This window comes from Uloborus diversus, chromosome 3 (genome assembly GCF_026930045.1).
Source record: "Uloborus diversus isolate 005 chromosome 3, Udiv.v.3.1, whole genome shotgun sequence".
Taxonomy (NCBI): Eukaryota; Metazoa; Arthropoda; class Arachnida; order Araneae; family Uloboridae; genus Uloborus; species Uloborus diversus.
The window spans coordinates 193,598,915-193,614,948 of NC_072733.1; the positions used below are offsets into that span (position 1 = coordinate 193,598,915).

The following is a 16,034-nucleotide window of genomic DNA, read 5'->3' on the forward strand; positions in this document are numbered from 1 at the left end:
AATTTGGATGCATTATGAAAGAAGGTGGACAGAGCACAGTGCTTCTGTCACTTTCCGAAGAAATTCTGCAATTAATGTTTAGTGACTCTTAAATAACAGTAATTATGCAAGACTGTGATCTCAGATACCAATGAAAATGCTGACCTTCAACGCTCAAGTTTTGCATACATTAATTAGGTGAAACATGTAAAAATTCAATTTTGTGTACAGTTTCGAAGATGATGATGGTGTTGTTAAATTATGATGCTGCTTTAGCCTTTATTTTTATGGGCACTATGATCTTCTCTTCAATGTATGTTTTCTTTTTCAATTACATATTATATGTTAGTTTTTGCAGCAATAAAAGTAATAATGTGCAACAGTTTTTAAAAAATTCTATTATGAGAATATTTTTCCCCTTATCATATTCTCACTCCAGAGCTAGAAACAGCATCATTTCTTTCAGATATGGAATAAAAGTTACTAGGTTACTCAATAAATGAACTATATCAATTATTTTACAGTCAATTTTTTAAAACAATGCCATAATTTTTTCAAATATAAATAGCTAATGTGTTCTGCTGCATATTATGTAAAACATAGAAATTTTAGCCTTTGACAGGGTTCGTACTCAATTTCAGAAATAAAATGAAGGAGTTTTGGAGGAGTTTTGAAGGAGTAAAATGAGGTTTTGAAGGAGTCTAACGAGCCGACCTTAAATGATGTCGCAATTTTTTTTCCCAACGCATTTGACCCCTTCCCCTTTGTCACAAAGTGTCACACTTTACCTTACTACTCCTATTGTCACATGTCATATTTTTCATAAACATTGTTATAATAACTGTGTGATGTCACTTTTTGTCACCCTCCCTCTTCCCCTTGTCACAATTTCATGAACCCATCTCCCCCTCAAGGCATGACATCACTTGTGGATGTGGATGACCCTTTTTACACTATCAAAACTGCGATTTACTAAAAAAAATTTTTTAAAACCATCACTTAATATAGTACATCTACTAAACTATTTTTTAATAATAACTGGACAAACTGACTTTTGTTACTGAGAGTGTGATGAAGGAAAAAGCAATAATTATAAAACTTCAAAACATAGTCAAGCACCATTTAAGCTTGTTTTACTTCACATATAAATTGTCTTTGTCATAGTATTTTCATTTTCAACTTTTACGACTGCTATGATCAATTTGTAAATTACATCTTTATGAAAAAAATAAATATATGAAATTACTACATCAAAATAATCCTTATACCTTTGTCCTTGTGATGATGTTAAGCTATCGATCGAAGTATTTTACGTTACTGTCATAGAGGAAAATTATGTAGTCTTGAACTAAAAAAGGAGTTTTGAAGGAGTTAAAACCAAAATGAAGGAGTTTGAAGGGCCCTTCACAAAAAATTCCTGAATGAAGGAGTATTGCAGGAGTTTTGAAGGAGCGTACGAACCCTGTTTGATGTTGAAATAATAGTTTGAAATTTTTTATTGTTTTTTTTTTTTAGAGTATGTATCAAAGCAATATTACTTCTAGAGCATACCGGTTTTTCAGAACTGAAAAATCTTTATTTTGGAAAAACAAGATTACTTCTAGAGCATACCGGTTTTTCAGAACTAAAATTTTTTTATTTTAGACTAAGATATGAGGAAGGCAAAAAGTACTAGGTGACTAGCTTTGATCTGCCATTTTGGATGGAAGATCACTTATAAATCTAAGGGACTTTTTAGGATTTAATCTACACGCTACGAGGAACTGATTCTGAAAATAGTTCTTTATTATAAATTTGTGGTGCAAAAAATCCTAAATTTACTGGACAGTGACACCTGATCTCTTTTGAGAATTCCGTTGCATTTTATAGCAACATTGAAAGTTACATGTTGCATTGTAATTACAGGTTTTTATTATGGATACCTTACCTGTTTAGATAGCATCGGTTATGCAATATCTTCTTTTTCCAATTTTTTTAAACAAAAAATTGGTTTCATATTGAAACTTTTGACGTTGTTAACATTTAATTATGAAATAACAGGTTAGTCACAAATTGTGGTGAAGAACTGTTGACCTTGTTGTCAATTAAATTTCAGTAATGATCACACTTTTAACTTCTGGTGAAAGGCATTAAAATTATCCTACATAATGTATAAATGTAAAATGATTCTTTTGTTTCTAGGTTTTCATCCGGTAATATAGTTACATAATACTGAAAATTAATAGCAGAGCTTATTATATTATGGTTTGTTCAATGGATTTATGAGGAGCTTTTAGTTGGAACATTTTCATCTAAAGTAAATAACTGAAAGTTTATTATGTACAGTAATTGATTTTCAAGATCTATTATTTTGAAAATTAGAATTTAAAAAGCAATGTGAGTAAAGAATTTCATTTCTTGCAAATAACTACTTAAAAATGAATTAGTTCAATGAGGTATACATTTTTCAAAACTTTACTTTCTGAAAGTAAAAGTTCATACATTTTAGAAGGGAAGGTATTTATTTATTCATTCATTTTTACTTGTTTGTTTCACATAAACTCACAATCAAATTATTTAAAAAAAAGGCATTCTTTTCACACATGCCAAGAAAACCATCAAATAATAAAAACTCAATTTAAATTTTTAGAAAATCATGATTTATTTCAAGTATGAATAGATATCATACTGCAAAACCACTTATTTTTGTCAGGCTTTAACTTTTGTAAGGTAGTCCTGATGACAAAAAATTAAGCCTTGCAGTCTATTTTAACTTTTAACGTAATACATGTAAAAAAGCTGTCATTATAAAATTCGCAAATCACCTTTATCTACCATTTTGCAAAAATTGTCTTGCAAAAATAAGTGCTTTTACAGTACTAAATTCCCTCATGAAGCATTCTTTCGAAATATTTACAGTTTTACCATTCAAAATACATGCTGTAATAATCGAAGGGCACATCAAAAATGGCAAAGCCGAGGGAAACAGGAGAAAACCAATTGTAAGAAGTTACCTTGGCTGGAAACTGGTGGTTTTCTTTTAATGTTTTACAGAGTGTTTAGATTGATGCATACAAATGAGCAAAGTGCAAATAAAAGACAGTATCAACTGTTGTAGATCTCTTTCTTTCCTTGTCTGTTCATTTAGTTCCTGTTTGGCAACTCTCTAACTTTTGGGGAGATGGCAAAGCTCTGTTATGATTTTAATCCATGGAATGGTTGGTCGGCCAGCACTACAACTACTCTTTTCTAAAGAAGGTTTCAGCTAAGAAAGTTAGTTCCAGCTCATTGTAAGTTTGGACTACATTTCCAACAAGCACATGAATTGACCAAACCTGATCAGGCATTTTTTCAAGTTGTCAAGCATAATCTTTTCCATTTTAGTTATTGTTACTGCTATAATTCTCCAGTAAACGAATATACATATAGTAATTTCTGAGATTTTAATTAACCTTTTTTTGAAGAACTTGTTTGTCTCAATAAATGTTCACTGATTTTCCTAAAAATGATTCTTTAATTGTTATTTTCACCAGGAAACAACACGAATGGTGTAGTAATAAGAGAAAAACTTAAGTTAGTAATGCAAAGAGATTAATGAAACATTACACAGGCCTACATTTTTTCTTTGCGAAAAAGTGTTTCAAGCTCAATGGGCGCCCTATAGTAAATGGGGTGTGCTGATCACGAATTTGAGCTTAGTTTTTTTCCTTCCAGCACGTCAAGTTTTCGAGAAAAGTGTGCTTGAAATATTTCATAAAAATGGTCAAAAATACTGAGAGAATATTTTTTGAAACTGTATTTAACAGAAAATTTCAACAAAATTGAGTTGTTCAAATTTAAAAAAAATGCAGTTCTATTCTATGTTAGACAATCTTTGGGTTTTTTTGAATAAAATCGGTTTTTTTCGCTTTTTTTCATCGGTTTCGTTGAGCAATCACGATTGCTTATTACTCTCATTTGATGGTCCTTGGCGTTGTGGTTCCTTTTTCAGCTTGGACCAGGGGCATCCACGTCTTACACACACGCACGCTGCCACACATACACACTGACACACACGCACCGCTACACATACACTCACATGCGCCGCTATACATATACACACACACGTGCCGCTACACACATACACACTCACACACACGCCGCTACACACACACTCACATACACTTGCCGTTACAGACATACACATGCGCCTAAATGCATATGCACAGGTCTACGCACACACACAAGCCTACACATGCACGCACGCGCTCTTCTGCACACACACACAATTAGACACACGTAAGCACACAGGAGGAGGGGCAGGCTTAGGGGGACAGGAAACCATATCTAGAAACAATAACCAATGAGTAGGGTCCTGTAGTGATTGCGAAAAACATAATTTAAATTCAAAATTTCAGAATTCAAATTAATTTTTTTGTTTAAACTTTAATCTGATGGTTGCTGTTGGATGATGTGAAAAGGTGGAGGAATGGGAATTTCTGGTCCATGAAGGTACAGGTCGTGTAGCAGATAGTAAATCAGGATACTGAATTGTATGTTTATTTTTCGAATTGAAAACCTTGACATTATAGATGCAAAAGTAACAGATTTCTCTATGGTTTTTTGGTTCCTATATACCATAGAAATACCAAAGGGTAAAGAACTATGTGTGCCTTTAGTCCATTTCCTCAGTAGCTCGACAAACAGAAAGCACACTATGTGTGGAGCCCAAGGTTTGTCCTGATCACCAAGCTTTACACCGAAGTAAGCATGATAAGCTTTCTTAATAAATACTGTTATGTTTCGTTGATGCTTTGTTATCCTTAAAGCACCATACAAGTAACAAAATGTATCAGGACTATTTTTACTTTCTTGATGGCATTATGATGAACTAAACACTCAGAAAACAAAAAACAGTTTGATGCTACGAATAACTGACGCTAAGCCCAGTGGCAGAAAGTTTTGCAGCTGTCTGCGACAAGCTTTTAGAACTTCATAATCTGTCTGCAAAATTTCGGGCGTGGTTTCAATTAAAAAAATGATAAACGAGTTTTTTTAAATAATTATTTTAAAAATAAGGCAGGAGATGCCCCCCCCCCCCAAAGATGATGGCGTGCTTCCCTAAATTCTTTGAAACACTCCCCTCTCAAGAACGAGATCTCCCCCTCCCCAAACTGAGACCAAAATCTTTCTCAAATTACCTCCCCCTAAAAGTTTCAATGGTACAATCTGATGACCCCCCACCCCTGTCCTTGGTGGGCACCTGACATTTCCAACCATGCGTTGGCTATGTAACAAGGGTCTGTACAGGATTTTTTACAGGGTCCATTTTATTAATGAAAAACCAATTCATTTTGTGAAAAATAAAAATTGAATTTTTTTTTTGTTTTGGTTTATAAGTGCAGCAGGCAGGCTGGCAGGCGAATAAGAACAATCACGTGTGCGATCATTCTCTCCCTGCGTCAGCAGTTCATTATGTCCGACAGTTGGGGATAGCTTTTTCTTTTTCTTCCACTGCGGACAACCTTTTCTCTTTTTTTAGCTCGGATAGAGCTGCCTGCGATAGGGTTTCGTTGTCCGCTACGTCGTCGCCATGTCACGGAGTTTCTGCCACTGAGACGCTAACTATTTCGTAAACAATTACCGATGCCATCAAGTTGGTGTCGACAGATGCGAAAATGAAAAAGTGTTGGCATGGCACTGAAATGAAATAAACATATACAGTGAAACCTCTCTGAGCGGCCACCAGTCGTAAGTGGCCACCCCTCTCAACGGTCAGTTTTTTGCGGCATGGATTTTTTAGCCCATAGACTTTATGTTAAAAACACCCCTAGCAACAGCCACTCAATCCTTCTGAACAGCTGGCGAGTGGATGCGCCCATTCCATTTTTCAGGAAAATCTATTCACTTTCTGTTTCTAATCTGCAGCTTTTTAGTTCAAAGTTTAAAATTCTTATTGGTTTTTAATCGGATCTTGATCATTTTGGAGTAAAAATGTCACTCATGTTTATTTTAATAGTTGGTCAGTGTGTATGTGTAATCTGGGTTGCAAACAACACTATCGGAGATCATTTTATGAATCTCAAACTACGTAATGAATTTCTGAGCAATATGAATATGGAAAATATTGAAGAGAGAATTAATAGAGAACGATTTCAAATTCTTTCCAGCTTGAAACAGCAATTGAGAGCTTTGATAATTACACTGCCGACTGAGACAAATATTTTCTGGTTAACGCGTCAGCGAAAATAAGCATTTTTCAATGAAATCTAATATTAGTTTAAGATTGGTTTAAATTAACTAATCAGTTCACAGTGTGTTTTATTAACGGCTTTTGAGCAAATACATTTTAATGCCTTTCAGGCAATAATTCAGCCTCTGACAATCAACTTACTAATACGTTTTGTAATCATGAGCAAACTAAACTTTCAACTGAAGTGATTTTGGAGATAATAAAGTCATTGAAAATTCAGATGCAATGACAAATAAATTCGTTAGAGCAATTTATTTGTCATTTTGAATTGAAAAACATTTGAATTGCAACAAGAAACATTTTTAATTTGATTTTGAAAACAATTGTTAGAGAAGATTGAAAACTTAAGTCACAAATTGTATCCTTTCTTTGAAAAATGTAAACAATAATTAAATAATATACTATTTTCATTTTAGAACGGTCTCAAACTTCATTTATGTTTTGGACTTGCATATATTGTGTATTATAGAATTACATTGCAACTATAATGAAAACCCTTTAAAGCCGCCACCCCCCTCTCAAAAGCCGAAATTTTGGGGAATGGAGGGGTGGTCGCTCAGAGGTTTCACTGTATATTATATCGATGTATCAAGGCTTCTTCAACAGTCACTACAGATTACGTATACCAAAAATCAACTCTGGGAGATACAGAGGGGTGACTTTTTCTGTCATGCAAACTGTCCTCAGTCGCGTGTTTATTTCCTTTCGCCTTTCTTGGCAGTGGATGTTTGGTTTTGCTGGTGACCGACATTTGATTTTCTCAGTAGTAGGAGATTTCAAAGAAATAATTGCAATGCAATTTAGGAAATATCAACAAGGTACTTTTTTCTTTAATACAAAATATCTCATATGGTTTTTTAATTTTGTGAAAAATCTTGACGTGATGGGCACAAACCAAATTCATATTCAGAATCAGCATACTCATATTAGCTAACGACACTTATCAAATTCAAAACACCAAAAAACATGTAGGCCTGTGTTTTTAAACTTGTTATTATTTGCCCTCAGGTCCCCATTTTAGAGTTATAAGGCCTTAAGTCAATCAAAACTGTAAGAGAAGTTGCCAAATTTAAAGACTTAGCGAGAAAAAAAAGATAAACTAGCAAGATATCTCATTACCATTCTTGGGTATCAATTTGCAATGTGTTTGAAAGATATTTTCCATTTCTTATTGAAATTCATTAAATTTGGTGACTGTTCTTTTTTTTTTTTGAAAATTTAAGCATACTTTATGATCTTATGTTTTGATGACAGGGGGAGACAAGGACTAATAGTTAATGCATCAAAAAAACATGTTTCTCTCCATAGGCGGATTTAGGACTGAGTTCCTGGGGGGGCAGGATTTTTTTTTTTTTTTTTTTTTTTTTGAGCAATATTAGTTGTAATCAAGGCTAGATTTAGACTTCATGTGACCCTAAGCTATTTCAGGTTTTGAGTCTATTTTGTAGTTCAAACAGCTTTTCTGTCGGTGGCAAAAAAGGCCATATTTTAAAGCCCCGAACCCCCCCCCCCCCATTATGCATTATACATTTGGTATATGCTGGCAAATAGTGTCCCTTTTAAGTAGTGTATAGAATATCCCCAATTTAAAGGGTCAGGGGGTTTCCCTCCCGGAGGAATTTTTGTAAAATAGATATGAAATTCTGCATTTTTAAGCCTTATAAGGGGTAATTGGAACCACAAAAATCTCAGAAAAAAATAGCAAAATAATCTTATGCGAATTATGACAATACAAAGTAAAAATTGTTTTCGTGTTGGCAAATGAGTGACAGCAGTCCTCAGAGAGAAAAAGCAAGGTAGAATAGAAGGTTATGCATTGTTATTTGCTTACATCGGCTGTCGGTTCAATTCAATTAGTTTTTGATCACGTCTTCAATCCACCCGCAAATACAACAATGAATTAAATACAAAATGATCAATAGTAAAAAGTGCTTTAAAAGAAACGGTGTACAGATTTGGAAAATAGGTAACAAGAGAGTAACATGCTGCTCATTTGAATAATTCATAATTTATACACTTGATAAGAAATAAATTTGAAGCACTCTTTGCTTCGGAATTTCAAAAACTCGTCTAATCCATTTCAAGGACTCCAGAACAATTAAAACTATTCTGGGCTTCATTTGCCCTTTTCAGTCTCTGAAATTTAGTAATAGATTTTACAGTTTTACAGTATTGTTCTAACTTCGTAAGATACAATTACTTTAAGTTTAAAAGAAAAAAAAATATATTGATTTTAAATTTCAACAACTTTTTTCTTCAATTACAAGCAGTGCAGAAAACGAGTGTTTTTTTTTTTCTCGTGCTGAACAGATTAACAATATGCATTCGAAGCAAGATAAAAGCAAGCAGTATATTAGAATTTCCAAAATAATGCATTGCATTTGGGATTAAATAAACAGCAAGATATGAAACATTTGAGTCAAAACAATTTATCTCAATTAATATGTTACAGAAACGTGAGAACCATGATTTTTGCATTTTTGATGCAGAATGAGGCAAGGAACAAAATTTAACATACAGTGGCTCCCAAAAGTGTTCGTACACTTTGAAGCTTTTTAGTAAAACCAAAATAACTCAAAACTGAATTCGAATATAAAGTCCAATATTTTTTCACATCATTCCTATGTCATTCTAAATATAACCCATTCGTTTTTTTTTTCAAAATATTGAAGGATCTTCTTTTTGAAATGGGTCTGAAAACTAAGAGACAGAGAAATGACACGCCACAAAGTCATCGTACACTCAAATATTTTCAAATAAATTCATGATTAAAATTATCATATGCCGTTTTATTAATATTTTTGCATTGTATTGACCCTTATAAGTCATTTGGCTTTAATTTTTTGTTTATTTATTCCTTAATATATTGCTTATTACTGTAAAATGGCTGGTATTCGTAAAAAACCGAAAATGCCATTCGAAAGTTGAATTTTTTCCTCAGAGTAGCGGTAAATTGGTTTGAAATGTCTCTAAACTAGTTATTTTATTTCATTCTATAGTAAAGTGCTTGATAAAATGATTTAAAGAAAGGAATCGGATCGAAAACGAGGCAAGAAAAGGTCAACCGGCAAAGTTAACAAAGCGTGATTGGAGATTTACAGTTAAAACAATTATGAAAAATATACATTTGAGTGCTGTAAAAGTTTCCGCAGAGTTGAATGAAAATTTTTACATTTAATTTTCACCTAAAATTGTTCGCCAAGTTCTCTGATTAGCTGGATTACATGGGACCTCTTCCTGCAGAAATTTTCTTGGCCCAGCGAAACGCAGAAAGCTTACGCTTTTCGTTGCAAAATCAATGATAAATAAGCTCAAAACGTTTTATAATTATGTCTTACTTACAGAAAAAAAATTAATTTAACATTTTTGGTTAATTGTAAGTAGAAGAAAAATTAGGAACTTAATCTTAAGAACTTAGTTGGATCGGTTAATCAGGACGGTGGAGATGTTCTAGTGTGAGGGTGCATATCAGCATTAGGACTTTTCAGTTTGGATTTTTTTGATGAAATAATGAATCATGCTGTTCCTTTAAATATTCTAAAAACCAATTTCGAACTCTTAACCAAAAATTTTGTTATTGGAAACAACTTTGTTTTTTATCAAGATAACGACAAGAAGCATACAGTTTTCAACGTTTGCGTATAGTGCCTCGAAAATTTTCCTAAAGTTTAGAAAATTCCCCCTCAATCTCCTGATTTGAACTGAATGTAACGTATTTAGAGGAGGCTGGCTAGATTACGAAAATGGGGCTTTAAAACGAGAATAGAGCTAGAAACAGTACGACTCGAAGTGTGGTTGAACACTTACTCAGAAATTACGCAAAAAAAAAAAGAAAGAAAAAGAATGAAATTTATTCCCAGACGTTTAAAAGGTTTTATGAATACTGCATGATATTCTACTAATTAATAACTTAATCAAAAGTTAGATTATTCAATAATATATAGACATTTTATAAAGTGTACGAAGACTTTTGTGAGATAAAATTTCCGGCACTTTTTGGTTTTTTATTTTAAAAAAATGAAGTTTTAATATTTTTTAAAAACTTTTTATGTAGTTTTGTTAAAAATTGTTCATATATCTTATAATTAAATACCTATTCCGAAATATTAATTCTAACCAATGGATTAGGGCCTATTTCGTTGAAAGTCGTAGGTGTACGAAGACTTTTGGGAGCCACTGTACTTCGGCATCTATCCCTCTAACCCCTACCATTTGTTATAAATGTTTAAATTTATGGTTTGTATCCACACTTTTCCAAAGTTTTCAAGCACTTTAAAATGAAATGTATTTTTTCAAGTACATTCTTTTCTTTTTTTTCATCTTTATTTGAGATTCTAATTTGTTGAAATAGTCGTTGATTATTTCATGTATTGCTGCTGAATACATAGGTCGTTCAGTCGATATTTTCACTTATGAGTCATTTTTTAAAAAGTGTAACTTTTGAGTCGCACGCCTTTCACAGTAAAAATTTTAAGGAACAATTCATCTAACAATAACAATGCTTTTTAATTTCATCAAAAATATATCTATTTAAACCTGCCAACAATTTTTTAATAATAATTTTTATTTTAGTATTTTTTGTTTTTTTTTTGGTTCACAACATGTGAATTCTCACCTCCGTGGCATGTTACACACCTTGTGTGACTGTTTATGTTGCTTTATAACTTGTTTAATTAAAAGTATATACTTATTTATTTATTATTCCTTTCACAAGTGACTTAAATACCAATTGTTTAAGTATATTTAATTTTTAATATTGTGTTTTAGTTCGTTTTATAGGATAAGGAGTTGTGTCACACAATAAATTCTCACCTCCGTTACTGAAGCACAAAATGCCATTTCTCATTAACACGTGGCAGTCTTGACATCAAATTTTATTTTCCATGATACAAGGGGGCCCCCTTGTTTACTTTCAGCCATAAAGAAGTTGTGAGATTTTTGTCGAAAAACTAGAAGACAGATTTTGCTTTAAAAACTAAGTATGGTTACTGTGACTTCTCACCTCCGTGAACTTGAATTTCAGGGATGTAAATTAATGTAAAAAAAAATAAGTGAACATGTTTTCATATGCTTTACACGTACAGATTGTAGCAACGAAGAAAAAAAAATATTTCCTTGAAAAATGTATCCATATTAGGCCAATAATAATGGAAAATTCCTCACCTCTATGACAGGCCTCATCAATGTCATTATTTCTGAAGTGAAAATAAATGATGGAGGGGAAATACATCAATCTTAGGTATTCTACCAAAATTTTAAATTGCCAGTCTCAAATTTACTAAATACTACTTTTAACACACATTTTAATTAAAAGGAAACCTACTAATTAAGCTGTACTTTAATTAAGAGAGCATTAGAGTCCCACTAATCATTAAAGTAGCTCATTGTTTGCACAATTAACAAAATTACTACTTTGATACTAAATTAGCCACAATTTTTAAACATTAAAAGTTTTTTCTTCTTTTTTTTTCCGTGAACAAAGCATTTTTTAATTTTTTTTATTTATGAGTAAAATTATTGGAACCTTGCTAGGCCATTGTTTGTCGTTACTTCTAGTAGGTAACACTTTCATGTAAGAATAAAAAATAAGAAAAGAAAAGGCTTTGAAATTGAAAAATATTTGAATTAAAAAGTTACCTTTTCTGGAGAATGACCCTTATATACTTGCCCTAATGGTTTTCAGTTCGAAGTAGTTGTTTTTATTACATTTCAGCATCCCACTGACCACTTTACTACTTGTAATACATTGTATGGTTTCTCCCCCCCCCCCCCCCACCATTTAGAAATGGACAGCCGCTATTTTTCTTCATTTTCGCTTCTGAACTATTGAAAAAAGAAAAAAATCATAATTTTTTCTTTTAAGATTTTGGAAGGTGTATTGTTACTATGTATAAAGTCCTCCCAAGACTGGGGGGGGCATTGCCCCCCTCCGCCCCCCCATAAATCCGCCTATGTTTCTCTCTGCTCTTTCAATTTCTGCACTGTGCCAAGAAAGGGGGAGCGGACCCCTGGAAGAGCACGAGAGAAGGTGTACATCTCTAGGTCCCAGTAGTCACGGGATGTTATTTTCCTATTGCGGAGGGCAAGGACTTTGCTGGCTCTTGTCAGAACAGGTCGTTATCATGCATACCTTCATCACATTTCACTTATTTCATCATCACCAAACGAAAATAGGAAGTGGAAAATAAACAATGTTATTTGATTTTATCTGAATCATCCCTACACACAATGGTACTCACTCGAACTAATTCCACTGTACTAATATCTTATAAAATTTGCTTCCAAACATTATGAAATGTTATTATATTTTTAGAATTCAGGAAATAGACTTACTTAAATGAACTGAAGAATTGGTGCAAGGTGCCATTTTTTATTCCACAGGGTAGGTGAAAGCTTTTTTTACACTTAGCTTCTACACAGCCAATTGTAGCTCCCCTTTTCTTACAGTAACAACAGTGCTAAAAATAACAAAATGAAAACATAATTAAATAAATAATGGATTAAGTAATCATAATACAAGTGAGTCATAAGAATAATTTTATTAAATTACTCAGAGGATAGCAAAGAACCAAGAAAATAAAATTACAATAATTACTTAAATATTTCAAGTTCACATAAGACTGACATTTCAAGTAAATGTAGTGAAATTTAAAAACTGGAATCATTTGAACAAATAATGCAATTTTAAGCAATAAAAAATCAGATGAGCAATTTAGTCAAGTTTGTATGGACAAAATAGTCATGGAAAATCTATTAAACAAAATAAATAATTCAATTTATGAAACAAAATATTTGCAATTCCTGAGAACACATTGTGCAGAATGAAAGCTACAACATGGTAATTGTCAGAAAGTATATACAGTAATTCAAAAGTGCATTTAGACCTTTTTGTAAATGCTAAGAATGTTAATAGTCCACTGATATCAATGCTGGACCAATGTTAAAATCCCTATGAAGTTATTGTACAAATTTTGAAAGGGATACATTGCATGACATATGTAACAAATACATCTAAATTTATTAAAATTAAAGACTTCTCAAAAATTAAATTGACAGTCACAAAATTTTGATTTTAAAATCAACTCGAATTTTCACACACAAACTTACAAGCTTCTGTCCCCTTGATATTTCTTTCTCTAAGTCAGGTAGCATAAATCCTACAATTCCTATGTTGGGATTACCTCTCTGACTCAATCCACTGGCAAGGAACTATAAGAAAAAGTATTTTTAAAGTTCTTTTAATTTAATACATTTTTATTTTGTTTCATTACATTTTAAGAACAAGGGAAAAATTTTAAAAATGTGTCTGAAATCTATACAGTCAAACTTGAATACGAAGTCATTTCAGTGAGTGTCATTTGTTAACCTTTGGTAGATTTTTCTTAATACTTCGGGTATCTAGAATACAATAAAAACTTTTACTTTGCTGAAAATTTAAAAAAAAGGAAATAAATATTTTCTTAAACATTTTTGTTTTCAAATAAATAAATAAATAAATAAACTTGAAATGCATTTGCAGGCTGCACATAGCTACACCCTGGGTCACATTTGGAATGCAGGTTATGCACCTCCACACTAAAGCAACTTTAGATCATTGAGACATAGATACGGGAAGTGGGCGTGTCGCAGGAATCTTTGCAGGGGAAAGGAGGGGAGATCACACGACCTCGTTCTTCCACCGAAGACTTTTCGCCAGAGCTACACTAACTCTTGTAGGGATTTTAATAGTAGTCGATTTTAATTTTTTACCTTATGCGTGAAATGTTTTGGCACATTTTTTTCCTGTCACCCACAAGCACATAGTTTACTGATTCATGGATAAGTTTTTTTTTTTTTTTCAATTTCTACAGTAAGTTGTTTGAGTTATGCCGATTTAAAAATGGCTCTAAAAGTTATGCTCATTGAGAAATAGAGTTAGTATTTCACACACATTTTGGAAACTAAGTAGCGTTCTTTACAGTGAATGGAAATTTCTTTATTCTTTTTCTTTTTATAGTACAAGATAGTTTTTTTTTTACTAATTCATTTTCATGCCTACTGGAAATGGATAAAATATTAAATTTAAAAAATGATGTTAAAAGTTTTTAACGGTAATGTATTTCAAAGTATTTTTCAGTCTATCTTCCTTTATATATTTTATCTATTGCAAAAAAACTCCAAAACACAAAGTAAATTTTCAAAAATAAATAAATTAAATGTTGGTGGGAAAAAAAACGCACTGCATTCCTCCCCCCCCCCCCCCAAATTTGGGTGTTGAACCTTGTTTATAGTTTTGCATTTCAGCGAAGATTTCTTTTTTTTAAATTCGATCGTTGAATAATCGAGAAGATTTTAGAAATACTAAACATATTTTTAATGGTATCCGAATGTAATCCTGACATCCGATATACCACCAAGCCAAAATCCCAACGGGGTCAAAATCCTGACAAGTCAGAATCCGGACAAGGCCAAAATACAAGAAACCAAAATCCCGACAGGGTCGAAATCCCGATTGTCTAATATTCAGAGCTGCGGAGTCGGGAGTGGAAAATTTGAAATTTCAAAAGTTTTAGTAAGTCATTTTCCCACCAAGTCCGCAACTCTGCCAGTAGTGGGGGAGTCTGAGTCAGACTGATTTTGGGGTAAAAGAGTCAGAGTCAATGGCTCTAAAATTCCTGTAGGAGCTGTAGTCGGTCATTTTTCTTCCTACTCGGCAGCCCTGCCAATATCCCAACAAGGTCAAAACCTTGACACGGGTGCAATCCCAAAACAGTATGAAAGCTACTTGTAAAGCTTGTATAGCAGTGCACGTTGGTCCCACTCCATTTCTGATTCATAATTTTGCACTTTTTGATGTACTCTGCTTCTTAAATCCCAATTTAAAAATTTTTTTACATTGATATGTTTACGTTTCTTTCTCCCATTGTAATATACCTCTGCCCCAAATTTCGTGGAAAGAGAGTGAATAGTTTTTAAGTTTTTGCAGATTTTAAGTTTGTGACCAACATTTTGGACATCAGTGTAGTAATATGTAAACCTTTTTTTTTGAATAGAAGTTCCTTCTAGAACTAAATGAGCCTACTTTCCCATATACCAATATTGTCTTTCTAGTATCAGATCAATATTCTCAAAATTAGCTAAAATCGCATTATTTCAAACATAACTGTTTAACATTTCAGCTTGATTTCTAAAAATATCAAGTATACCTCACTCATCTAAAGAAATAGATGTGTAAAAATAAATAAACGAACAAATAAAGTAGTACAATCTTTTCAAGAAAGCAATTAATACATATTTTTCCATTAAAAAATCTTTAATAACTTTCAAAAAGAAAAAATAATGAAAAATAATAAGCTCATTAAAGTAAATACATTACATGTCAAAAAAAAGAAATAATTTTTGTTATTAAAAAAAAGGGAAAAATGTTTCAAAGTAAAAAACATGGCTGTGGAGGCGGAGTCAATCACATTTTGGAGTATAAGAGTCAGATTCAGGAGTCGAATATTTTGAATTCAAAGACTCGGAGTTGGATCTCTGTCATTTTCCCTTAAAGTCTGCAATCCTGCCAATGTTTGCGGAGTCAGATTTATTTTGGGATAAGGAAGTCGTAGTCCGCATCGACGACTTTAAATTGCCAAGAATCGAAGTCAGTCATTTCCCCTCCGTGCCTGAATTTTTGCCAAAGCTACGGAGTCAGAGTCAGACTCTGACTAATTTTTGGGTACAAGAGTTGGATTCGGCATCAATTGCCCTAAAGTTCTAAGAATCGGAGTCAGGAGTTGGTCATCAAGAGCGATTTCCAACAAAATTTGTTTGAAGCAAAGTTTAAGTTCGGGATCTCTCTCTATATATACTGAGTTTCAGT

At 32.7% G+C, this 16,034-nt stretch overlaps 1 protein-coding gene across 1 annotated transcript in view; it reads right to left on the reverse strand.

Annotated features, from left to right (window-relative positions):
* Positions 1-16,034, reverse strand: part of LOC129219109 (G2/M phase-specific E3 ubiquitin-protein ligase-like) — a 104,977-nt gene that overhangs the window by 26,282 nt on the left and 62,661 nt on the right. The window contains exons 4-5 of the mRNA XM_054853429.1: positions 13,298-13,399; positions 12,524-12,648 (exon numbers count right to left, since the gene is read on the reverse strand). Of these exons, the coding sequence (XP_054709404.1) occupies positions 12,524-12,648; positions 13,298-13,399 (227 nt within the window). The remainder of the gene's footprint in view (positions 1-12,523; positions 12,649-13,297; positions 13,400-16,034) is intronic.